This window comes from Xyrauchen texanus, chromosome 39 (genome assembly GCF_025860055.1).
Source record: "Xyrauchen texanus isolate HMW12.3.18 chromosome 39, RBS_HiC_50CHRs, whole genome shotgun sequence".
Classification (NCBI taxonomy): Eukaryota; Metazoa; Chordata; class Actinopteri; order Cypriniformes; family Catostomidae; genus Xyrauchen; species Xyrauchen texanus.
Genome location: NC_068314.1, coordinates 29566989 through 29594388, shown reverse-complemented (window position 1 = coordinate 29594388; position 27400 = coordinate 29566989). Strand labels below are relative to the sequence as shown.

The window sequence follows — 27400 nt, the reverse complement described above, 5'->3', positions numbered from 1 at the left end:
GTAATTTGATTAAACACCTTGAGCTTGACACTGCAAGCAATATGAGTTTGTTAAAGCTAAAGTGGATGCTGCTTCTGCAAAAAGGAACAAGCTCATCATTCAGAATTCAGTTTATTCTGTTTAAGAACATTGAAAACAATTAAGAAATCTTACAAATTTAACGTGAGCCTGACAAGAGGCTATTCAGAATCAAGTTAATGTGAGTTCAGAATTTTAATGTGAGTTAATAATGTGATTTTTGTTTCAGTGCTTTGTTTATTGCTGAGTCCAGTTACTCTGAAACATGGAAGACAAAGACAAAGAAGTTATTTAAATATTTCTAAGTTTTGTAATTAATTATCAGTGATTTGATACAAGGTAGTACAAGTAAAAGCATAACCACCAAACTGCTGATATTGGCAGATGTTAAAAGTAATTAGATATCGTATCGGTGCACCCCTAAAATTTAAATCCGTTTATCACCTGCAAGGCGAAAATCGCCTGATTGCTTCAAAAAGTTACATCAGCACACCTCTTCCACGGAAGATGAATGACTTCAGATATCCTTCATGTCCATAGCACAAATGGGACAAGTTACTTGCCAAACTTTAAACGGTACTTAGGATTGTGTTTGTTCAAATCTTTAACTCTACATAAGAGCAATAGTAATAGTGATGCTTACTATAGCACTAATAATAATGAAGCACTAATATTGTGTACTCTGACCTTACAAATTAAAACCAACTACCTTTATGTCCAATCAAATCACTTTCTGCTGCTATGTCCTGCTCCTTCCCGAGAATGGACAGAAATCCTGATTTACGCACAGATAAATGATACGGCCATTAGAGCAGGGTGAAATTGCTAGTTATATATCTGTAGACGTGATTAAAGTCTACGTGACATGAATATAAGTGACATCTTAATATGCCTGTCAGTGCCTGGGCCCTGGCTCAGTGTTTTTTAATGCTGTGCTTGTCTCTGTGTGAGGTATAGACCTTATTATTAGTGTGTATATCTGGGGAAAGGTTTGGAAAAGAGTGGGCACAGATACAAAATCATCCACCTGAGTGGGTAACGCCTTTTGTTTTGGCCTTGATAGGGTCATGGCTGTCGTGGTTCTCCTGGAGGAATTCTGGTCATGTCTACTCCTCGGTAAGGCTTGGGGGGGGGGTAGCATCTACATCGCAGTCTGATCCCTGATAGGAGGCCCCACGTGTGTGAGCAAAAGAAAGAGAGAGAGAGAGAGAGAGTCGGAGGAACCCAGTAACCAAATAAGCTGAGCTGAGCAGATCTAGAAGGCAAGAGAGCCAGTATGAGACATGAGGTTGAGCAAGGGACAGTGAGAGAGAAAGAGAGTGAGTGCGAAGCTGGCTGGCAACAGCACACATGCTCAAGGAGAGAAAGGAGGACTGCAATTATTGTATCCAACACCCTACAGCTCCAGCAATAAAGGCTTTCTGCTCTCTGGCATTACAAACCTGCCATTGTCTCCCTCTTACTCTGTCTGTTTCTCCACCTGGCCTCACCTCATCGCTTATATGATTGATCCGGGGGAAAATGCTGAAGTTCCGTGCGGACAGGCGAGTGAGGTAGGTAAGGGAGGATGTTGGGAGCGAAGGAAGGGGGGAGTTTATAGCATCAGTGTTGTCAGGTAGGGAGAGCTGCAGCAGTATGATGGGAAACTATGAGTTGGAGGTCAGGCAGGACTGCAATGCAGTGTTCTAAGAAGACATCTGGGTTTCTCCTGGACCATCTTTATGGTAGATTGTGTCTCTGAGGCTAGTTTGTGTCTTATTGCCTGCATTTACATTGCCACCTCTGTTGTGTATTTGAATGTCACTCCCGGTGTTGGCTGAGATATCTAGCGTGGTGACTCCGTTCTGTAGACCTGTGTATTGTGCTGTGTTGTCAGGCTGTTTCCATTTCCATTTATGCATTTGGCAGATGCTTTTCAATTGATAAGCAATCATAATCATTGTTTATGAACTGCCATGTGTCTTGTGCATTGATGTAGGTTTATAGGTTAAGCACGAGCGAGCATGCTCAGTTGCAAGACTCTGAAGGACCACGTCGGAGAACGTACACGTGCGCGCATGCACCGCAGCCTTATTTCAATGGCCAGGTTGTTGTTCTAGATTTGTCTAAATTTGAGCCATAGTGTGTGTACCTTTGGTGTTAAGAGGTAGATGCCTTCAGTATGAGTGTATTCTTGGCTTGTGTTCCTTGTCCTCAATCAGGTTGCGTGTATGTGTGCATGTTGTGTGTCTGTACACACAGACTCTGAGTTCTGCTTGTGTTATCCTTAAACAGTTGATACCAAGAATTTGGCATGTCTCTGGCCTGCACTTCAACAGCCCAAATAACATTGAAGAGCTCTGGCTACTATGTGCAGTTCAAATGAACTGTCAAAATTATTTTAAAGTCTTCAAACGGGGCTTTGCATCCATATTTTTAGTCCCATAAAAAACTGAAAGACAAGAAATTAACTTTTGCACTTGTGGCCATTTTTAGCCTAAACATATGTTTCTTGCTGCTGTTCATACTTTGCCCTTAGTTAATACTTAATAATCCTTGGTAAGTTTGTTGAATTAACACAGTACTTTTATAAAGTGTGGGTGAATGTTCTTATCTACATAATTACGAGGTCAGTAACATTGACTGGACAAATACATCGTGCAACTTGTACACCTGTGGTCACAACACGATCACACTGGATATCGACATTTCGCTTCCAAAAGATCCTGTACCCTGAAATCAACCCCATTCAGCCAAATTGCTGACTTGCACTATCCCCTAACAGACCTTTTGGCATCAATTCCAATATGAACATATTTCTCTGTACTGAGGTGTTGGTCCCGTGGGAACCAGAGGTGCGCTTAAAATGTCACTTCCATCAGCTGTTAAACAGCGAATGCTTCCGTGTAGTAAAAAACGTTAAGTGTTCCATTTGGGATGAAAATACACTTTGAAAATTCATACACAACTGGCTGAGTGCATAGCATATTTTGTAAGTACGTAGTGTATAGTGTGTCATTTGGGACACAGCTCAGGAAGTAATCGCGTTCACAAACAATGGTGCGTGAGATTCAGAGGGTGCATTTTCACTCTAGAATAAAATTTTGACTCCACTGATGGTTAGGTTTAGGGTTCGGACTTGGAATATGGTGTTAGGATTAGATATAAGACTTTAAAACAAGTATTGGCTAACAAAATATTCTCTATATTAAGATAGATAGCCCTATAAAAATTTTTTATCTTAGTGTCAAACTGAAGACAAACTAATAACCCATATGTGAAATGAAACTTAATGTGAATTTTACTTTTCTCCCCAATTTGGCATGCTCAATTCCCAATGCGCTCTAAGTCCTCGTGGTGGCGTAGTGACTCAACTCAATCAGGGTGGTGGAGGACGACTCTGTTGCCTCTGCATCTGAGACCGTCAATCCACGCATCTAATGTGTGGAGGCTTCACGCTATTCTCCACGGCATCCACACACAACTCACCACGCACTCCACCGAGAACGAGAACCAAATTATAGCGACCAAGAGGAGGTTAACAGAATGTGACTCTACCCACCCAAACAACAGGGCCAATTGGTTGCTTAGGAAGCCTGATTGGAGTCATTCAGCATGCCCTGGATTTGAACTTGGTAGTGAGCGTCTTTACTTGCTGAGCTACCCAGTTATCAAACCCCTACAGAAAACGGGGAAAATGTATTTGCTTGCTCCCTCTTCAACAATTGTAAAATCAATAGCCATATAAATGTCACAAATGCACACAGCAATGAAAACACTTGTAGGATTTACCCCCAAGAGAAAAGATACAATTGCCCGTGTACAACTAGTACACAAGCTGAGGGCAAATCAAGTGTGGCAGGAAGTTGAAATAAGACTGACTAAGTCATACACAAAACTGCTTTTTATATGATCAAAAATACATGTCAATTCTGAATATTGACTGATTAGAATGGCCTTGTATTAACTCAGACAAGCCATTCATCTAGAACTGCTCCCATTTAACGCAAATATTTTGACTGTAAGCTCCAACTCTTCCACATTTAACACATTCTCCCTCAAGTGCTGACAGCCATTAATTTCCACAATAATTGTCTCACATGGACTTACAAAGAAAGTGGCCGTGTATTGATTGGACCTGATGTTGTAACGTTGAATTAGTAATAAAGTAGGGCTGTGCCTGTTGTGGTACTGGTTTGAAGCCACTCAAATGAGTTGCGAAACATCTTTAACAAATGGAAATATAAGAACAGCTGTTTTTGACTATGATTCTACCAGAAATACTTTGTAAAGGATTAAACTAATGTGTTTGTTAATTGTCCTGAAATCTAAAGTTCTGTGTTTCTTTTTTGTTTCAGTCAAAATGACCCTAACGGAACAGCTGAACTCCAGCAAGTGATCCAGACCCACCTGGAAGAGAACGGGCAGATCCAGAAAGCCTTGCTGTGAGTATTCTTTTGTTTATTCATTTGTAAATATGCAGTTTTTTTTTATTATGCTGTCTTTGCTGAATCTACAACATGTTTGCTAAGAGCTATTAAACTATTAGACACAGCTTGGACACACATAATTATTTCTGACACCTAGACAACACAATCCTAAGTGTCTTCTAGCAAAAAAGATCACAATAATCAGTGACGTGCAGACTTTACCAGGGGTGAAAGAGAATGGACAAAGTTTTAAGAAAAATCTGCACTTGGTTTTTGGTTGGTAGTGCAGCAATAGTTGTGAAGGACATTTTTAGATTTGTTAATGTTCTGTGCAGGTCCTGTTACGCTAATCTCTAAAAAAAAGAGCACTATAAAGTACCAAAAAAGGTACTCAACGTGTATTGCTTGTCTTCCACAGCATTACAATAGCTTTGTGTGAGGAACAGACAGAAATTTAAGTCGTTAGTCACTAAAACTATCCATGTTCAAACTTAACACGTTAAAGGAATAGTTAAAAATGGAAATGCTCCCATCATTTACTCACCCTCATGCTATCCCAGATGTGTATGACTTTCTTTTATCTGCTGAACTCAAATTAAGATTTTTAGAAGAATATTTCAGCTGTGTAGGTCGATTAAATTCAAGTGAATGGGTGCCACAATTTTTAAGCTCCAAAAATCACATAATTCCGCATAAAAATAATCCATAAGCCTCCAGGGGTTAAATCAATGTCTTCAGAAACTGATCAATATTTTAGAAAATTTGTACTATAAATTATCCTACCTGCTCAGTCTACTTTAACTTTCACATTTACATCCTTCATGTAAATCCCCACCTACTGGGGAGGGATTAGAATTTATAACATAAAAATGACTTCAATATTGATATTTTTCTCACTCAAACCTATCATATCACTTCTGAAGATATGGATTAAAACACTGGAGTCATATGGATTACTTTTATGATGCCTTTATGTGCTTTTTGGAGCGTAACATTTTTGGCACCCATTCACTTGCATTATATGGAACAACAGATCTGAAATATTCTTCTAAAAATCATAATTTGTGATAACACATCTGTGATGGCATGAGGGTGAGTAAAAGATTAAAGAATTTTCATTTTTGGGTGAACTGTCCCTTTAATGCACATCACGCCAGGTTTGACATCAGTGACTCTAAATGCCAAATGTCTTGTAACCAATCACAATGTGCCAAGTTTAAATACGCAGAAGCGCAAATTACATTTGAAAGCTACAGGGATAATTTGCAGCAAACATTCAATATGTTCCTCATACAAAGCTATCATATGGGTTCAGAAGGCTTGGAATATAGAAAAGTATGGTGCTTTTTGGAACCTTTTGAGAGCTTGACACACCCTGGTGACTGAATGCTTTTGTTGAATGTGTTCCACAGAGGAAATAAGTCATATGAATTTGAAACTACATGAGGGTGCGAATTATCAGTATGATTATTATTATTTTAATTATTATTGGGTGAACTGTTCCTTTAAGAGTTGCATACACGTTCAATTGAGAAGTACAAGTATGAGGAAATAATCAGAGTACACACCACTGTAATTTGTTGATGTTATCCTAGGTCTAAGAAACAGCTGACACACAAAGTAAGAATCAGTTATTTGTCAGACCAGTCCAATGTTATGGGCTTTTTGTGTAAAAGCCATAATTATTATTCACTTGCTAAAACATGTACAGTATATACAAACAAACAGCGCTGTCAGGGCAAATTACACTTAGAGCATTTCATTAATTAGACTTGGACTGAATCAGATATCCTAGGTGGAGGATAAATGTGTTAGGGTTTCCTTGATTTCCTCTATAATTTTTTTAAATGGTTCTCCTTGACAAAGAGAATGCACTTATCTCTTCCAAGATCCTGCTCTCTTTAAGATCAATACAATATTGAGTCAAGAGCCAATAGCACATTAATAAGGGCTCATGCCATTAAAGAAGATATCCTTGAAGGGTTTAATTGTATTAATTTCCTACAACAATACAGGAAGCCACTAGAACACAACTTCTGTGTGTGTGTGTTCCCACGAAGCGCTAATAACTGAGCATTTGTAGTGTCCTCATCTGATCTGAGTGTGCACGCTTTGTTCCATATTGTCGGTGTGATGTTTTTATCTCTCAAGGGAGATTGATAATGACTTACGCATGGCTGTATAAACTATGACTATGGAGGGTTGTGTTTACTATAGTGTGCTTTCAAAGCTGGTAGCTTTAGTTCCTTGGGAATTAGTTGTAAATATATTTGTCTTGCTGGTCATTGGATTGAAAGATGTAGGACTGGACCTAGGCTGCCCAGTAAGGAGATCAATACAATTGACCTAGGACTGCAGGCCTGCATCAAACAACAACTGTCTCTCTCTCATTCGCCACTCCAATCACATTCTTTCTGAACCATTGCCTGTTTTAAATTGCAACCTCAGGGGTGCGGCCTTGCAAATGTGCCAGTTGGGAATAAAAATAGCTGCTCCCTGTGTGCCTGTATGCTTCCTTCCCATAATTCCTTAGTTTTTCCCTTAGCAGAGTTGCTCTGTGTATTGGTTAGAAAATGATTTCTCTGCATTGGTGCAGAGCAATGAAAAGTGTCTGTTATGGTGGCAGAAGCAGGAATGGCTCACTGGCTCTGTGTGTGTTTTCACAGGAGCTCAGATTCGGAAATGAACGCCAAAGTGGGTGACAGGAGGCACTTGAGCAATGCCAACGAAGCACACAGCAACGGAAAAAACCTCAGCATGGTTTCTGAGATGCCCCCGGATGCCAAGGACCACGCACGGGTCAGTATTACTGCTGGAAGGGATGAACTAGAATCAGGCGATGAGCCCAGCAAGAAAAACTAGAAGATATTGGATAGTTTTATTGTGAAAATGGAATATACTCTGTATAGTACCTTATAGTTTTGCAATTGCATGTTTATAGGATTTAAAAGTTATGTGTGTAATTTTTCCAAAAACATTTCCTATCCAGTCTTAATGTGCAAAGACAAGTAAACCATCCGTAGATTGATTCTGACAATGTGGCTCTGTGGCACTATCAAAACTTTGCTCTATTTGTTTGAGCATCTCGACAAGCTAGACACATCAACACTGGTTCAACAAATGCCGTGAGATTGAGGCAATCACTTTAAATAATGGCAGAATTATTATTTTTGGGTCAACTATTGTTCAAACAACATTTTGCAAGATTGTAACGGCAATATTTAGGTGAGAGAAGCAGATTCATTGTAACCTACGGCAGGCAAAGGCACAAAGGAAAATCAAATTACAAAATTCGAGTAGTGTTTTTACTAGTCAAATATTTCAAGATGAACGAGTACTCGATTAATCGATTCAGTATCCCTACTGAAACCTGTTTTAAAACAGTAATTATTTTTGCAATTACGTTTTGTGACACTAGTTGTGCAGAAATTACACATTTCACCTGTAAGATTGCTACTTAATCATTCCACAGTCTTGTTGACTTGCTGTAATGGATGTCTTTGCACTGTGATTCATTCGCACTGACATTTATTACCCAGTGTGTTTACCATTGGTTTTACATTGTAAACACTCCTCTGTGAATTTCCCACCAGGGTACGTGCACACCCAAGAGAACTGCCACGTTTGGGAAGCGCTCCAACTCCATGCGGCGCAACCCCAACGCTGTGGTGACCCGGCAGGGCTGGCTCCACAAACAGGTACTGTTACTCATCATTATTATCATCCATACACACACATACGCAAACAAAAATACTCTCTCCACCAAGAGCTACAACTCTGTAATCTGCACTTTTTTGTAAAAGTGCTCTGTAAAGTGCATTTTTGACACTTTTAATAATGTCTGGGCATTTAAAGGGATAGTTCTCCCAAAAATTTTAATTTTCTCTGCAAATTACTCACCCTAATTTAGTTCCAAACCATATGATTTTCTTTGTATTTCATAGAAGAAAGAAAGTTATTTGGGTTTGGAACAATATGAGGGTGAAGAAACGATGGCTGCACTGTAAAAGTAGTTGCAATGGCTTGATTTTTTACTTCTCTTGTTTTCTATGATGTAGGCAAGCAGTGGTGTGAAAAAGTGGAACAAACGCTGGTTCGTGTTGACAGATAGATGCCTTTTCTACTATAAAGGTAGGTTGAGATAGACGATTGTGTATCTAAATGTTGATTTTATGCATAAGTACAGGCTTTTGTGGATTTGGTTAAACTGATCACTCCAATGAGTTACCCACAGCTCGAGTTAAATTATTTGACTGTATTTTTTCAAAAGCAGTTTGTCCTATAAAACACTCATTTGAATATAACCCTTGGCATTGTTTTACCAAAATTCCTGTGCTACTAATAGTGAACAAAGCTATGATCACAGTGTACCGTGAGAACTTTTGTGAAAAAAAGAGCCTGTTTTCCTTCTCAGGGCATAAAAATATCTGTATTATCCATGTTTCTTCACTATTACCATATTAGTATTATTACCATGTTACCACCACAGTACTTTTTTGTAAGTGTTATATAGCCCAGTTTGTTTATGTTCATCGCTCAGAAGGCACGTTTGGACATGTATTTGTTTTGTCGCATCTCATTTCTCATGAACTCTGTGATGTTGTCTGATGGTGTCCACTGAAGTTGAGGTTGTCATGGTAGCACATAATAGTTTTATCTAAAACTGAAGAATTCATCATGTGGTTTGCCTTCCAACTGAGAGATATATAAGATGGCAGTAATTGCATTTAATTTGCTTTGAGCTAAATGCATGTTATTACATTACATTTCAATTAGCATATACTGTATATTCTGCTAGTCTGCCATATTGGAAAGAAATTAATGAAGCTTAGCCGAATTCCTAAAGAGTGTGTCATGTTGGAGATACTGTATGCTGTAATGAAAAATTTGAGACCTAGGATTATTTTAAATGTTGGCATAAAAACATTGTAGATGTATGAAAGTGTGTTTGAGATATTAGTGCTGAATGTACATAATTATTTATTTTAATGTACAGAGACTTCTACTGTCTAAGGAAGCAATTTGCAGGTTGATTTCCACGAAAAGTCTAAACACTGTGGCACTATCAAAACATTGTGCTGTTTGTTTGAGCACCTGAAACCTAAGGTTTTAGGGCAAAGTTTTTCTAGCAAGTCAGTCCACTGGCGGACATATATGGAATGCTACCGGGAGTCTATTTCCAGTCATGACAGTGCAGCTCCTATCTACTTGAATGGGGGAACACATAAATCTCAAAAACTGTTTGCCAAGCTTATGCTTAAATTACATATTTCAAATCAGCAGTAAAATCAAACAACACCAGTATCATAAATGATCCTTGTTTACGTCATATTATGCTGAAAAACGCAATTTTAACTGCTTGTTTTGCTAATGCACATGCACATTCTCAAGTTGATTGACAGGCAGTGTCTGTATACAAAAGGTTATTGGCTCTTTTACCTGTAATGTGGGACATCCTATCTATACCCATTGACCGTTGGCTGAGAGCTTCTTGGTTGGGTGTAACAATTTTTCCCATTAATTTTAATACAAGTGGCCCATCTCTGCTAAATAGTCCTTGTTTAGAGTTTGTTGACATTATATACATTTACATTTATGCATTTGGCAGACGCTTTTATCCAAAGCAACTTACAGAGCCCTTATTACAGGGACAATCCCCCCGGAGCAACCTGGAGTTAAGTGCCTTGCTCAAGGACACAATGGTGGTGGCTGTGGGGATTGAACCAGCAACCTTCTGATTACAAGTTATGCACTTAGCCCACTACGCCACCACCACCCCATATTATATCGTCACGGCAACAAAGTTGTAATATTGGCTATAACTTAACACAGAAAAGGTTAGTAAGTGGTTTTATCACACTAAAACTGAACCCGGAATATTCCTTTAAGTGTGAAGTGAATTAGTAAATAATTTGTCTACACCTGTGCACACACATCCTTCACACCCTCTCTGAAAACGGCATCTGTGGTCTGTGCTATGGGGGGACCTCTTTCTGTCTCTCGTAGAGCAGCCGTTAAGGTCAGTCACCGCTCAAGCATGGAGAATTAACAATATCCAAAGGCATAGAGGAGGATGTTATAATAATTGGTATGCACCCGCTGTGTTCTACCGGAGATGGTCCCCAATATTCCTCTGTCATTCCAATCCCAGCAGAGGCTGAAGATCCCTTACAAAAATTGAGAGTTCATGGCAAATTTGCCACTGAATATTTTCGAATGCAAATTAGCTTTGCATCAAACTTAAATTGTCTGTTGCACCAGCTATACGTAAGTTACAGCTTAGTCTAGTTGAGGTGTAAATGGGCACTAAGTCACAATTTATGCACTACTAAATATGTGAGCGCTGCACCATTAAACTTAGGTAGGATGTAACCGTACGTATAAACTAAATATTTACGGAAGCCTCCGACCAGGAGTAACGGATTTAATAAAAAAGCAGACTGATTAAATTACATCAATGAGCTCATGTTTCGCGAGACAAATTTCAGTCCTTTAGACAAATATAATGATGTTGGGAATTACACTCGTTTACATTTACTGGAGAAATCATTATGAAAAAACGTACTATAAAATTAAATATATAAAATAGGAAAATGTATAATTCTTTTATTAGTCTATATTTTCACTGACTTTGTTACAAACTAACTAGTAGTTACTAAGCCCTTTGTGTGATATTTACACCTCAAATTAAGTGAGACCTTATGCACAGCTGGTTCAACCCTACCCAGAAGTCTATATTTTTTCAAATGGAATGGTCCGAGGATCTTGTCCACAATGGTCACATCTGTTGACCTGCTGCTATTTGACCTACAGCTGCTGTCATCTGGAGTTTTAAAGCCATCAAGAAATTAAAGCCATCAAGAAACTCTGGGAATGTGAAAACTTTGGCCATAAAATGCCAGAGGTCAAAAGTAGGGTCATCAAGAGAGATCTGGTCAGTGTATTGAAGAATGCATGGTGTTCAGAAGATGTTACTGTGAAAAAAACACCCTAGTAATAATTTCAGAGGATGATGATTCTATGTTGGATTTGACAGATACTAGAACTCTTCAAACATCTCTTTCACCCAAACACTGTTTTCTCTCTCATAGTTACATTTAGACAGTGTGCTCCCTAAAATTAGGAGGTTTGCAGTGGACATGTTGGCAAATGACAGCAGGCCTTCCTGGTGCTAAAGATGTGCATCAGCAGGTTGTATGTCCAGCAATTTGCATGGGGTTGGATGTCCACCTCCTTCCGTGTAGCTGCAGTAAGGGCCATACCAACAGCAATGCACTAGTTCACTGGCTTGTCACTTAGTTTGACAATATATCTCCTTCCATTCTTTCTCTCAGGCATGTTTAGCATGAATTTTTACCCTCCTTTTTAACCCTCCCTCTTTTGCTCTTTCCCATTCTGTTATTCCAGAGTTTCCCAACATTATTCCCAACATTATATATTACAGCATGTATTAATATTTGTTAATGTTTATTTATTATAATACAATTGTTCATTGTTAGTTCATGTTAGCTAATGTAGTTAACTAATGTTAACAAATAAAACCTTATTGCAAAGTGTTACCAAATTAATATTAAATTACATTTATATTAAAATTAAAATATATTTTTAATGTAAAAAATAATAGATTTTATTAAAATAAGTAATAGAAAGTACTTTTTGATACTGTAATGTAGTATTTTTGCACTATTATTACACTAATGAAAATATCCCAAACCTCCTGCAGTTCCATCACATACCCCTAGGGGTTTGCAAACTAAACCCTTTGTCATTCTATTGGCATATCTCCCTCTGTGTCCTTCTGTAGTTGTGTCATTACCAGAAGGAACACTGTTCTTCATCTTTGCATCCTGATTCTGTGCTGCAGTGATGTGTCATCATCTTTGCTGAAGATATAGTAAATAGTCCTTCCTTAACCTTTTAGATAGAAAATAAATCAAAACAAACTTATTATGTAATTATTTTAGCATTTTTTCAGTTTATTACATAATCGTGTGATAATACAGTACAATTGTCAGTAAAGCTTTGTGTATTGTTAAAAAAGCAAACAGCATTTATGAGGCTACTATTCATTCCCAGGACACTTAGTTGTGGTTTCAGATCCAATGACTGTATTTGTGTGTTTTTGTGCTTATGTGTATGTGTAGCTGGCCATAGTTAAGGTATGAATATGAGAAACAGTGTCCTCAGAGTCTCTCAACGTATCAAGCATGTGATCTTCCTGTTACATTCAATCTTCATTTGCTCTCAATGTTATTCTTAGCATGTTCTCAGTTCTCAAACACTGGATCCTTGTTTCTCTGTATCGGAACACTTCTGAAATTCCATATCAGAAACAAACTTGTTTTGTGAGGTTGTGTCTGCCAGTCATCCGTGTGAACACAGTGATGTTGTCTGTGTGTTTGTGCACTGTACTGTGAATGTAACCACACAGTACCACTGCCCCTATACACATATGGGCACCAACTCCCTAGGGGGGCACCATCTTATCCTAGGGGGGCGCCAGGAACTCCACCGACTGCCCTTACTCGCACGTTATACGTTAAGCAAGGACCCGATAAAAGTCACAGAACACAGACTAACCCTATATATAGATAGATAGATAGATAGATAGATAGATAGATAGATAGATAGATAGATAGATAGATAGATAGATAGATAGATATATGGATGAATGGATGGATGGATGGATGGATGGATAATATATTTTGTATGTCTTTTATTAATATTATTGTATTAAAATTACTATATTATTTATGCATATTTTTACATACTTAAAATATTAAAAATATTTATATTTACCAAACTGACTGATTCACATGGCAGAGAAAATAGCTGTTTAGGTCAGCTGGAGCTTCAGAGAGATAGAGATGACAGATGTAAAAGGTGTTTAACTGTTTCTCTTCTCCCTTCAGAAGGTTCTCTTCACCCAGAGTAGTTCTGGTAGCATTTACACATTTTACATTTAAGCGTTTGTGAAGTTTCTACTTTTCTTTTCAAAGGTGCCGTAATATGTGGGAGTGATATGAAAATGCAGCGATTTGAAAGGCGGAACAAATAGATGGCTCTGACGTAGCGCGCTCATATGTTAACAGCTTTGCTTTATTGATTATAAATAAGAGCTATAATCACATCGCTAGCTTACAGAGACACGGTACAACACCATTTGCATGTCAAATCTTAAGTTCAGTAAATATGCAACAAACTTACTAGTGACTACCGCTCTGCGTGCGCTTACACGAAACTCAAGCGTTCATTGAGGTGCACGAGAGAGGGAGAGATGGATGCGATAGAGCGGATTTATTTGCACACGTTCTGGAATTACAGTTTGATACAAAGACAAGACTATTGATTTAAATTGTTCATCTGTATGGATTGGTTTACTGATTCTTTGCTAAATGTTAAAGTGAATAAAAGAGTGCAGGAATTCCACGCATTATGAATGTGGAACATGCAGGATGTTCCACGCTGCTGCAAAATGCATATAGGGGAAACACTGTATAAAGTATATGTATTTAGCATCAGGGGGTGTATTACAGAAGCTTTCTGTCTTAAGTTTTAAGTTAAAATCTGACCTGTTAAGTTTTAGGATTTTTCACAAATTCATATTACAGAAGCAAATCCTAACTGTAGTTAAGATGAGATAATGCATGTTATGATGCAAGGAAATGTTAGTCTGTAATGGCTTTTGTCCTATATGAGATTCAAACTGAAATTGCCATGGTTACCAAGAAGATAAGATGAGATTCTAAAGTTAGGATCTTTCTGTAATACGCCCCCAGAACTTTATTTAGGATGCCGTCTACAGATTGCTGTTTTTTTCTTCAGAACTTAATAAACTTGCGACACATACAATATGTGGAATAAAACTTCCATGGATTTTCCTGCTGTTGTGACAGACCTTTTCACAGAGAGACTCAGACTGTCTCATCTTGTATATGTTGTTATGAGTATCACAATGATCAGCATTATTTCCTCAAACATGGATAAAAAAATACCAATTTTTTTTGTTTTATTTGTTTAATGAAAAAATACCAAAAATATAGTTTCATGGCAGGTAAGAGAGATTTATGGCTGGTAAATGTTCTCAATTAGTAGATGTGACAAAGGGTTAATGAGACTAACCTGCTGATCACATGAGCAAAAACTCTCATTTGCCTATTTGTTGTGTTAAAGTCACAATGTGGAAAAGCTAGTAAATTTAACACCCATTAGAACTCCATTACACTATCAAATTAGATTTCAAAACAACTTATACAATCTTTCCAGCTAGTGTTGTAATTTAACCACACAATTTAAGAATATCTGCGTACCCGTCTGCCTTGAGGACAGGGGCAACAGTAAAGTTTCTTGGCTGGATCAAGCTTTCCTGGTGCGGCAGTGCAGGTTTAATTATATTGGTGAGTGTAGCAAGGCCTGTGGGGCTACATGATTCAACCCTGTTGACTTTGCCCACATCTTTTTGGCTAATTATTTCACACTGCCTCACTCACTCTTTATTTAGCTTTTATAGAAAGGGTAGCATCAAACCATGGACTGTGACTTTTGCCTCATTGTTAATTGAAACATCTTAAGAATCTTAGTAAGACTGCTCCACATTTCAATTCAGGGTCAGAGTGACATCTATGTTGATCCAGAGTAAGGGGTCAGGGTTTGGCTGGTTAGTTCAGTTAGCCTCTGCTGGTAGATGCTACCTGGTAATACATTTTCCAACCACGATACCAACAGATGGATCTACATTCAGCCACACCGCTGAAGTTGACAATATTAATGAGCTGTCAGCAGCAAAACAAACACACTCCAGGAAGTTTTTTACTCCCTCGGCTCAATGGCTTACTTGGACGAGAAATTCATTTATTTAAAAATCAGCAAAACTCAGTGACTGGCCATATTCCATACGTCTCCATGACTGCCCTCAATAACTTGGTGCTCTATGCTCTATATTTTTGAGATACAACACCCCTCATCACCCAGCGCCCATCTACCCAGCTGGGCTTGGCAAAAGAGTTGGAGAACGTGTGACAGAGCAATTTAATGCCTCGATTGGTATTCTGGACATGAGAAGATGTTGAGAAATGCCTCGCTGTTGCAGACATCTGAGCTGTATGCTAAGTATGAGGAAGAGGGTAATAGAAAAAGTATGAGAGAAGATGAAACTTGGATGCAATGATTGTGAAACATGATAGCAGATTCTTGGTAATGATTAGTAGTGTATGTTTTCGTATGAAAACAGATTAGTGTGGATGTGGCATTTGATTATTGATTGTATTTTTCATACTATTTATTGGTTATCATTATTATATTATTATATTTTGTATAATTTGAGTGTAGTACTTTCAGCTCCAATACACCTGACTATGTTTAAAGGAATAGTTCACCCAAAAATGAAAATTCTCTCATTATCATTGCAGAAGTATTGGTTGACCAATATGGGTTTTTTACCGATGCTGATATCCAGAGAGCAGGGTGGCTGATAGGCCAATAAAATGCTGATATATCACACAATTTAATATTGTAAATAACATAACATAAAAAAAATTGCTTAAAATAATAATAAACTCTTATTTAGCACTATATTTACTAAATTTCCCAAATATTTAATTATTGTGGAGCGAGACATGTGTCATGTGTCTGTCATTGGGGAGAGAGGAAGCGGTAAGGGCCATCACCTGGTGATTAATGATGCATAACACCTGTGTCTAGTTACAGTCATGAAGGAGATTGGCTTGAAAAGGCCGCCGAGAACCTCAATGAGGGGGAGAGAGAGTCCCAGTCACACAGAGCTGCCAGATCGTGAAGCTAAACACAGCAAAGCTGTTAACCTCAATTATTTATGAGTTTATGTTGTCTCTTATGACTAAAGCTAAAGTAGATACCTTGTTGTGAAGCTGAAGAGTAAATGCACTGCTGTGATGCTCCAAAGCATCCAAAGACTGTTTGTTAGACTGGGAAAAACCATTAAAGCTTGATTTACCTGGACTGCCACCCCGCTTCCCACTTCCATATTGTTGAATCCTCTAAAATTGTATTGTATTTTAAATGGTAGATAGCAATTTCTTCTGATTTATGTTTAGTCATACATTTTAGTAATTTATTTGCACATGAAGAAAATGTTAATATATTAGGAAGACGTAAATAACAGTACACACATTAGTCCAGCAACCATGGATGCATGCCCACGTCAGGAGTTGCATTTTCTCCAAAAAATACAGAATCAAACCAATACAGTGCATAGTGAATAAGACATTTAATTATAGCACACATGAAGCGCATTTACTTTGAAGTTGCACTCACGTGCTTGTGGGGATCCAGCACGAGTCATGCTTGTGGACATGCTGCTGATGCTGCACGATAAGGCAAACAGTAGACAAGCTGCATCAAGTGTGTATGACATTCTGCTTCGCAGTTAGACATAAATACAATCCCCATGTAGCAGATCTAGACATGTGGAGGTGGGTTTCAGAGAAAAACTCTAGCAGCGCACTGCAGTGAAGCTGACTTCCTTACAAATTGAGCAAGTTTAAATATTCAACAAAGTGAAAGAATGCAAGTTGATTGGCTACCCGCATACATGTCAAAACACCTTTCAGCTTACACCATGTTAACCGATTGGCTTGAAATGTACTTGTGAGCGAGCCTATTGGCTAATAAATAACATGTTTAGCTTGTCCAATATAGTTTCCTGTCTGAACTTTGTGATTTGGATACTCCAAGAACTTGGTTTAAAGTCGAGTATAAATGGTAACATGACAAATTTAAATATTCAACCCATTGTAAATATTTCCTCTGCTTTTGTATTGACATGTACCTGCTCTAATTGGCATGTACAGTGAATGATTGTCAGTGTCATTGTGACAGATACTAGTAGTTAGAGTGTATGCCTGTCTATATTTGTAAAACAATGAGGTTTTTGCATAGTACATTTAATTTTAGTTTGATTTCTCACAGAAAAGGCTGTAATTACATATTTATGACCGGGTAGGACCAAATATATTAAATTTAAGAATCAGCTATAGAAAAACCCATATTAGTCAATCACTAATCTGAATATTAGGAGGGACATACCCCACTCAATATATAGTTATAACCAGGCAATAGAGGTTCAGCTGCATTCGTGCATTATAGTTTTTCATTTGTGTATGTGTTTGTGTTAGAATATGGTGGAGATAACAGACAAATGCTTCTGTATCAATATAGGCTTCTTACTTAAGATTGTTTTTGTCTATGTGCTGCCTTTGTGTTTACAGAATAACATTCTCTGATTGGTTGTTTGGTCCAGGTAGAGCTGGTCGAAAGCGAGAATTCCTGCAGCACTGAGTCACCAAGGGCTGATAGCTATCTTTTAACTGTTTTAACTCTCTCTCTCTCTCTCTCTCTCTCTCTGCAATACCCACTTCTATACAGCACAAACCTGCTCCACCCCTCCCTTCTCTCTTTCCCTTGTCTCTCTCTCATTCACACACACAGTGCTGTCAGAGCGCACAAGCAGGCAAGTTCACTGCATTTCGCCAGCAGCAGCTCAAGAGCGAGAGCTCACTGGATCTCCGTTGCCTTCATCGCTGAAAATTTAACGATGTGCTCCATTATTTAATCAGCCCGAGTGCTCCTCTCCCCAGCTGAGCATCACTGCTGGCAGAGAGCGTGCGCGTCATAAGCGTTGGTTTGTGCTGGGAAACAACGGATGACTATTATAGGATTCACTTTGCGTTTACCTGGAGTTTGCTTTTCCATTACCGGTGCTTGTCTTATCCAATGTAGCACAGCATCGCACAGGAGGACACCTTTGATTGGGACTTGATGAACCGACACATTTAACCACATTTAATCATCTTTATTCATCTAGGTTGGAATGATATGATACAGATCTTCTCTTTCTGTTTTTAAAACTTGTTTACTTTGCTGGTAATGTTTTTCTCCATATTCTATGTTTTTTCATTGCAGACGAGAAAGAAGAAGGGGTTTTGGGCAGTCTTCCTCTCCTCAGCTTTATGATCGGACCAGTCCTGCCATCGGACAACATCAGCCGCAAGTTTGCCTTTAAGGTTAGTGATCTCTGGGCTGTTTTGGTGCAGGTTGCTGTTGGGACAGGGGAGGGGAGGAGTAATAGGTAAAAGTGGTATTCAGTATCAGGATAGGGCATATGATCATAGTCAACTTGTGATTCCTGTAACGTGTGGACTGTTCAAGCTCCGTGTTTGAAATAACCATGATTAAACTAGGTCAAAACCACCAAACCGATATTCACTGTGATTGTGGGAACACAAGCAGTGGACTTTGCATCTTTGTCTGTGTTTATACACCATGTGCCAGAAGGACAAACATATGTCAGATTATATTTTTATCATGATCCATGGCGGCTGGGTTTGAACGCACAGATCTTTAGTTTGTGCTTGTATACAGGGTCCAAAAGTCAGAAAACACTTCTTCAGTATTTTGCATTCTTGTTCCAGAGAGCATCTTGTGTGCACCAGTGAAAGCAAGGAAATCTGAGCTTTAGTATTGTCAAAAGCTTTAGTATTATCATTATCACAAATTTGCTTACATTTGATAAGTGACCAAAAATCCAAACATTTTATTAAAAACCTTAAAAGTAACTTCCAGGTTTTAAATTACTACAATCACAGATTTTAAATGTGGTGTCAGGCTTTTGGACCCCACTATAGTCTCTCTACATTTTATTACAGATCAGAGCCATGTCTATGCAAACAGCATCTATCTACTGTATTCCATTCAAAGTTTGGCTTCTAACATGACTTAATATAATACATGCCTCTGGAAAGATGGTCCCATGCAGTACCATGTTGCTTTTGCACTCTGAAAGACGATTGTTATTTTCTGTAATTTAAAAATTGAGATTATGTTTGGACTGCATATGAGCCTCTATTAGATTACTAACTGAATTACACACAGAGCATGTGTTTTGAACTGTATTTCAAACTATAACATGCAGTTGTATGTGTGCTTTTCCACGTGTTTAGAATGTGGGGCCAGTATGCGTTTAGTAACTGTGTTCACGACTATTTTGCCCCTGACTCCACGGGCCCCCTAAGGGCTGGGCTGGAGATGCTCGAGAATATTTTGTCGTGTCTCTGCTGGTCTTGGTACGTTTTGAGTAAAACAGTTTTACACCTGGCATTTTAAACTGATCAATAGGGGAGAAGTATGCAAGAGATGAGTCGTTGATGACATTTGACACTAGATTTAAACCGATCAGGATGGTGGACTCTTTTAGCGTCATGTAAATAATAATTTCTTATTAAATGAGCTTTAATATTTTTAAATGTGAAGTTACTGTATATTAAGAAAATGTTCATAGTTTTGAATGTTTAGTATTATTTAGTATGTATAAATTCATGAAGTTACTATTTTTATATTCATATTCGTTTATAATATTTTGTTTTTACTTGCACAGCATATTTACCCCTACTATTAGGATCGGATTGGATTGGATTGTAATAGACCCCTCCTGGCATTTTATAGCACGTATGTTAAAATGTTAAATAATAAAGAAGAAAAAGTGGGTTGTTCTAGACAGTCTTTTGGCAGTGAGATCATGTTTATTTTGAAGCTTGAAGCTAAATGAGTTTAAAGTTCTCAAAGTTTGACTTTTGTTTTTTGAAAATTGATTTGTTTTCAAGCATCTACTTCTAATGTTCATCCCCCTTGGAAATGAAGTTAGACAGATGCTTAGAAATAAAACCCATTTATGCCGGTCAACGTATTCTTGAAAATATCCAAAGCTCTTCAATGGACTTTCCTACAAAACACAAGCTATTATGTATTAGATATTGAGATATGTTTGCAAAACAAAACAAACTATCAGTCACAGGGATCCCGTAGCCTAACCTAGAGGCAAAAGGTGTACAATGTGTCTGTTACATATCACAGACCCCTACACTGTCAGCACATTGCAGTTTTTATGACAAACGCAATAAAAATCATGGCATGATCATACGTGTCTTAGAAAATAGCTTTGTACATTTTTTGAATTTATCACCTGAATTGGTGTTAATGATTAAGCTATAAATTCTGAGATGGTGTGTTTGTGTAGAAGCTGAAATGGAGACTTGAGAGAGAAGGTGTGTTTAGTCAGGCATTCTATAACCTGCACTGTTACAGTGAATGGTTACATGTTTCAAGTTGCCCTCACAAAGAACCTGAAACACTGATGCAGTGCATCTTGCCTTGCGGATCTATATTCATATTCTCTTTCTTGGTGTAATGCCACTTCCTTTATGAAATCCTCATTCAGTGAGCCATGATCAGGACTGGTGTATGGCCTCTGGCAGCATTACATTCTTCTGTTTCACACAGGGGACTCAAAGAAAGTCTCATATTCCCTGGCTCAGAATTGCTTTAGGCCTTATACCTGTGTCTGTGGGTGTTTGTGTGCGTGTGTTTACTTCGCTATCATTTGGGGGCAAAATTGTCCTTAAATGTAAAAAATAATTAAAAAATCAAGTAAATCACATTTTTGGTTATTATTCATTTTTAGTATCCTAAAATACAAACTTATTTATTTTATTTTTTTTTATGTTATGGGGATAGGATTCCATTTTGTTAGAGATTTAGAGCAGAGACTATTTAGCAGCGATGGGCCACTTCTATTTAAACGAATGGGAGAAATGGGAACGCCCAAACAAGAAGCTCTAGCGCCCAATGATCAACGGATCTAGAAAGGATGTTCCACTTTACAGGTAAAAGAGCCAATCACCTTTTACAGTAGATACAGACATCGCCAGGGCTGGACTGGGAAGAGAAATCGGCTCTGGATTTTGCTTAGCAACAGGCCCAAAAGTTTAGTGTTGGGGGTGGGGTGTTCGCTGTCCTTTTCTGCATATCGTGGCACAGTTTTGTGGTCTGTTTTGCATAACACGGCGGCCCATTTTAGCTTATCGCGGCCCATTCGGAATGTTTTGCGGCGACCCACCGGCCCGCTTGGTTCTCCTGATGGCCAGTCCTCCACTGATTGGCCCCAAAGTGTGTCGGCCCACCGAGAAAATGCACGGTATGCCAGATTACCAGTCCAGCCCTGGACATCGCCTGTATATCAACTCAAGAACGTGCGTGCGTGCACATGTTTTAACGTAATCTGAGGTAAAGAAGCACAATTTGTGATTCTAATATTATCAAATCTAATTGCCGTTTTGAAATATGTTCATTTATCATAATCTTGACCTACCGTTTTTGAGATTTTGGTGTTCCCCCATTTAAGTAGACAGGAGCTGCTTTGGCATGACTGGAAATCCTGAGAGCATTCCAAAGATGGCCGACAGTGTACTGACTTGCCAGAAAGAATTTGGTTAGAGATAGCTAGGTTTATATAGCTAGGTAAATGTGTGTGAACTAGCTATAATTTGGGTACAAAATTGTCTCCAGAAGTTAGCTAAATCTAATAAAACATCCAAGGTACAACCCGGTCCTCTGACAAGTCGTAATAATAGTATGAGATGGTGAAATCATTAGATATTAGAGTTGGCTCTTAAATATTTATGAATTTTACTTCCACTGAGAAAAATAAAATGTTATTATATATTTTTTTTTTATTATTATAATAAAGATTAACCCCTGACTTAGCTCATACGGTATCTTATAATTGCACCATATCATGTGTTGCCCATGGACATGGATATATATATATACCAGTCTGGCCATTCTCTGTTGACCTCTCTCATCAACAAGATGTTTCCGTCCACAGAACTGCCCCTCAGAGGATGTCTTTGGTTTTTGGCACTATTCTGACTAAATTCTAGAAACTGTTGTGTGTGAAAATCCCAGGAGATCAGCAGTTACAGAAATATTCAACCAGCCCATCTGGCACCAACACTCTTGCCATGGTCCAAATCACTGAGATAAATGTTTTTCCCCATGCTGATGGTTGATGTGAACATTAACTGAAGCTCCTGACCCATATCTTATGCACTGCGATGCTGCCACATGATTGGCTGATTAGATAATCTCATGGATGATGGATGGTGTGTGCACGTGCACATTTATACTTTAGAAGCTCTAACAAACCCCCTTTTACTAGGCTCTCAGGTTTTTTTTTTCTTTCCCACTCTCATATTCCTATATCCCAGTATAGCACTGCTGAAATATTAATAAATGCTGGTTGTGTAACTGCTGTGAGTTTGAAACTTTTTCCACGGGCTGAACAGCAGAAACATGAAAGATCATGAGGGGAGTCTGCCGACTCACACCATTAATCATCCAGCAGAGGAATCCTTTCCTGAGGGGAAAAAATCCTCATCCATGGGCAGAACTAGGCCTGCTTTCAAAGCACGTGGGATGTGCAGATAAGGTCAGAGAGCGACCCAGCAGCTTTCAGATAGATTGTATTGGATTCATGATAGGCACATCTCCTTGCATCGGGGTTGGCATTGGAAACATGTTTTTGCCAATAAGGAAGAGCTGTTAATGGAATCTTGGATTGTACCTCAGACCTCCTATTTCTCACCTGCCTCTACAGTCCCTGCAGCCTGGGAGGGTAGGGATAGATCACAATGGTCCACTAGTCACCCACCAACCAATTATTAATAATTTTTGTTTTTTTATTTTGTTTAGTTTTAACATTATAGCGGCATTGCTTTAATTTACATGCTGTGTACATGTGTGCTCCAGAGTTGCTCTGATGGCTTCCTTAAGACAGATTAGTCGACAAGTTGTTGAACATTAGTTTTGCACATCCCAAGTCCTGAGTTCCCTCTTCCTATATGCCCCATACTGTTTTTTTTCTGTTTTATTTGCTGGTTACATCTCTCTTATCACACATGTGGACTGAAGCAGAAATCAGAACTCTTGGAACAGACAGACACCGCCTCCAGATGTGTGTTTGCAAAGTACTGTACAGAGGTAGATAGAACACACACACACACACACACACACACACACACACAAGGAGCCATCCTGCTCTGTATGATGCCTAGTAATTACAGGTTACTGCAATCATTCATTTTGTAGCTCTCCGCCATTTTTTTGCAGTTGTATTTGCTCATGCCATTAACTGCTTTGTCAACGTGTTGGAGAGCATCAGGGTACAGCTGTGGCTATACACTCCCTGCTATGTTGCATTTGTGTTCCCCCAGCTGTTTGCTTTTGGCCAGCTGTGTTGTACAGAAGGGCTGTAACTAACGATTATGTTGATAATAGATTAATCTAACAATTATTAGAACAATTATCTGACTATTCCGCAATTATTGCAATGATTAATCATTAGCTCTTAACTGATTATTCAGCTTGTGCCCTGAGGTATTAAACATGCTTACTAACATTAAAGAGGACAAACTCATCTTTTAATCTCTAAATGTAATTCACTGAATACTTTATATTAAGTTTATCCTTAAAATCCTTATTACAAGATACATTTACTTGAGAAGCAACATATAAGATATTTAGACTTGCTTTAAGAGAATATCTCTCAAATATAAGTGTATTTTGTATAAAGCTATAACGCAATACATATATAGCATTTAAGATGTAATGCCAGGGTGTATCCTTTAAAGAGCTCCGGCTCCGCTTATTGGCATTGGCAAATAGATTTTTAACAACAATTTTGAACAATAAATTCTAAAATAAAATTTCTACCATGAGATCTGAGGTTGATAAGCGAAGGTATGTGCTTCTACTGAAGCCACCTGTCCATGTTAATTCAACTTAATTTTTTAGATATAGTAATAGATAATGGAATTCCTGGTGCAGAACTACATCACCCATGAATCCTGAAGAGAAATGCTCTGCCAATCAGAGAATCACAGCCAACAAAATGCACCAAACAAGTGCTGCAGCGAACGCCCGCTTGCGTGATGATGAATGAGTCGGCATTTAAGTCTGCATTCCTACTCTCTCAAATTACTTATTTCTTTATAAATATATGAAAATTAAAAAAAAAATCTATTCAACCTATTGTTTTGATACTTAAAATCAACAACTTCAAATCACTAGTTTTATTTTCCATTGTTTTTTATTTGATTTCGTCATTCGCAACGCTTCATGGGATTGTTATTCATTCCCTCATGAACAACATTAAGTACGTAGTCTTTTTTTCGACCAATTTTTTTAAATATCATTTTTAGCTTCAAATCAAAGTTTGTAATGGCATGATTCATCTCAGAGCTGGTTGGTGTGGTTCAGGACTTAGAACTCTTTTATGAAGGATTTTATTAAATTCCTATTAACATTTTTCTTGAAAAATACTTTCGGGACCCAAATGGCTGAAAAAGTGGGCGAGCTCTATTGTGCTCTATTACACAGCGAATATTACATTCAGCGCACAATTGTTGGGCCTTTTTTGTGTTGTTAGCTGTCAGTTGTTAGCTAACAGTTATAAGACAAAAACACAACAAGTCAGCACAATGATGTTCCTGAAAATACAAGACACATACGAGACACACCGATAAATATGCATAAACCTCAACAAAGTTGTAACATGACTTGGGTTGCCACTTTCGATGTGGAAAAATAAGGGACACGTGCAGATTCGGAACAAATCGGACATATCAGTTTAACCCTTAAAACAGGGGGAATAAAAGCATGATTAAGCATTTTGCAAGCAAATACATGCAATATGGGGACAGCCTTGCAATAATTGACAACTGCTGAGTGGTGTTTAAGTCACTGATATGTGTTGTAAAATTCACCTCTGAGATTGCACAGAGAGCTCTCTGATGTATCAAACTGCAAAGCTATTTCATCAAAATCAATTAGATCGCTCAATAGATAGGAACAGGTTACAATATCACTATTCAAATGATGAGCTATACAGTAGATAGAAACATACAGTTATTTCTTAAGTGATTTTTTCTGTCGCTTATACCTTTGAGGGATTTGCCAGAAAAACAATAGTAAAGAAATCCCATCTAAAACTTAGCAACAGATTGTGCCGTGGTGCAAACATTGGTCAGTAAGGAGAGCCGAGAAATAGCCCGCAATGACTTTCATTGTGGCTTGCTGAAATAAATGCTAAAAAGTAGTCACATCAACAATAAATGGATCACTCTTGGAGCTTTGTTTTAGACTGCCTACAGCGTAAACACAGCTGTCTTCCACCACAAAGTGCTAAATTATCGTAGCTAATGCTGCCCAAGCCACACCTCCATACCAATTCCATGGGAGACAGAGACATCTTGGCACTGTTAAAGACAACAAAGCAGACTAAGATTACGGCGAGGCCTGCGTAGCTTGACCTTCCTTTATGTGTAATAAAAAAGGCCAATTGAATATCATGCATATCAGATCATCTAGTATGTTGCAATCACTTGCATCAGCAAATAATAATATGATTATAAATATGAGATCCTACTCAGAGCAGGATATTGTGAAACACTACATTTGTACACATGTTCCCTTAGGTTTGTTCATCCCAGCCTTGTCGTTTTCCTACAATCAAGTGAGATTGAGGTTGATAGTCTCTCTTAGCTGGCTATGGTTTAAGCAAGAGTTTTCCCTTTATTTTTGGAGGGGCTTTTTGCCATATTTGATTGATAGTCACAGTACTGTATAGAGACAGAAATTCAATGGGATGAGATGAGAACATGATCTAGTCCAGACTTGAACCTGGGTCTCCTGAGAGCAGCCACCACTCTGACTCCTGCCTGTGGCATTACTAAGGAGAAAAATTATTCTTTGTGAAAAATGCCAAGTTCCCTAGAGGACCTTGCTAGAAATTCTGCATCATAGTCCAACTGTGACAGACGGTTATAATTAAGTCTTGTCTAAATATAGATGAGCTCTGACTTAATGTACAACATTATGGGAGCTTTCAAAGTCACTGGCTCTTGGTTTATTCGGCTCACTTATTTGTGAAGACTTATTTGTGACAATTAGGCAGACATGTGATGCCAGTGTAAACTCAAATGTCTCCTCTAGACCATAAATATGTCTGCTAGATGCACTTGGATTCAGGCTACTCTGTCAAGCCACTTTTGTAGAGGTGATTTGCAAGGCATTGAAGCATTACTAATGTTACTGGTAAGTTATACTAATGAAAGCATTTTTTTAGTCATATAAGTTAGAAATAGCACTTTAAATGAGCACTCAGTCTTTTTTTGAGTGCACCTTGAAGGTAACAATAGCCTGTATGAGCCTTATGAGCCTATGTACTACTGACAACTTGACAAATGAGTTCCACAGATTGCATAATTTAAATTCAGGTGTCCTCACAAAGCAATGTCAAATACCTCATGCATACCTACAAATTTTCTTCATACCTAAGGTTTCATAGAGGGCCTGCTACATTTAATGTAAACAAACATTTTGAACAAACATGGAACCACAGCTTATCTGTAAAATCGAATGCAAACAGAAAGCACAGAATTTGCCAAGTCCCGAAATGAATCAGTAGTGAGGGAGTGTTTGACAGTTTCCTTAGGGAGAGGTTTTATCAAAGGAAAAGAGGCATTCTTTTGGCAGGTATCAAGGTAAGACGAGGACTAGCAACATCATGGCAGGTTTCTATGCCAGCCATCTGTAAGTTGAGGAACCAAATAGCACATCTTCAGGCAAACCTTTATTTTGACCCTCTGTTTACTGTGACATCAGATGCTCTGTATCAGTTTCAAGCATGCACACAACATACAGTTTTTTGAGTGAATAAACAATTAGTGTAAGAACACGAATAGTTATAAATAGGGATGAGGTTATTTTCATCCATGCATTCTTGTTATTCTGGTTGATTGGAGTAATTTTGTTTACAGCAAAGTCTCATTAAATATGCTTACAAGGTGAAGCTCTGGAGTCTCTCTAGGTCTTTTTCCTTACTAGACATTTCACATAGCAAAGATCTATGTCGAATGTATATATTAGGCTTGGATGCCTAATATAGATCTTAGATGCCTTTTTCGTGCATCAATAATCAGATTTTTTCTGATTATTATTGTTCTATATCAGCATTTTTTCATATATAAATAGGGCTGCTCATTGAACAATAGTCTTTGTTCTTGCATACATATTTCTCAACACAACTTTGATAAATTGTGAGC

General features: G+C 38.2%; 1 protein-coding gene across 1 annotated transcript in view; it reads left to right on the top strand.

Annotated features, from left to right (window-relative positions):
• Positions 1-1449: 1449 nt before the first annotated feature.
• LOC127633000 (pleckstrin homology domain-containing family A member 6-like) overlaps positions 1450-27400 on the top strand; it is a 50009-nt gene continuing 24058 nt past the window's right edge. The window contains 6 exon segments of the mRNA XM_052111854.1: positions 1450-1571; positions 4356-4442; positions 7094-7226; positions 8021-8125; positions 8486-8558; positions 18366-18466. Coding sequence (XP_051967814.1) covers positions 1540-1571; positions 4356-4442; positions 7094-7226; positions 8021-8125; positions 8486-8558; positions 18366-18466 — 531 coding nt within the window. The 5' untranslated portion in view covers positions 1450-1539.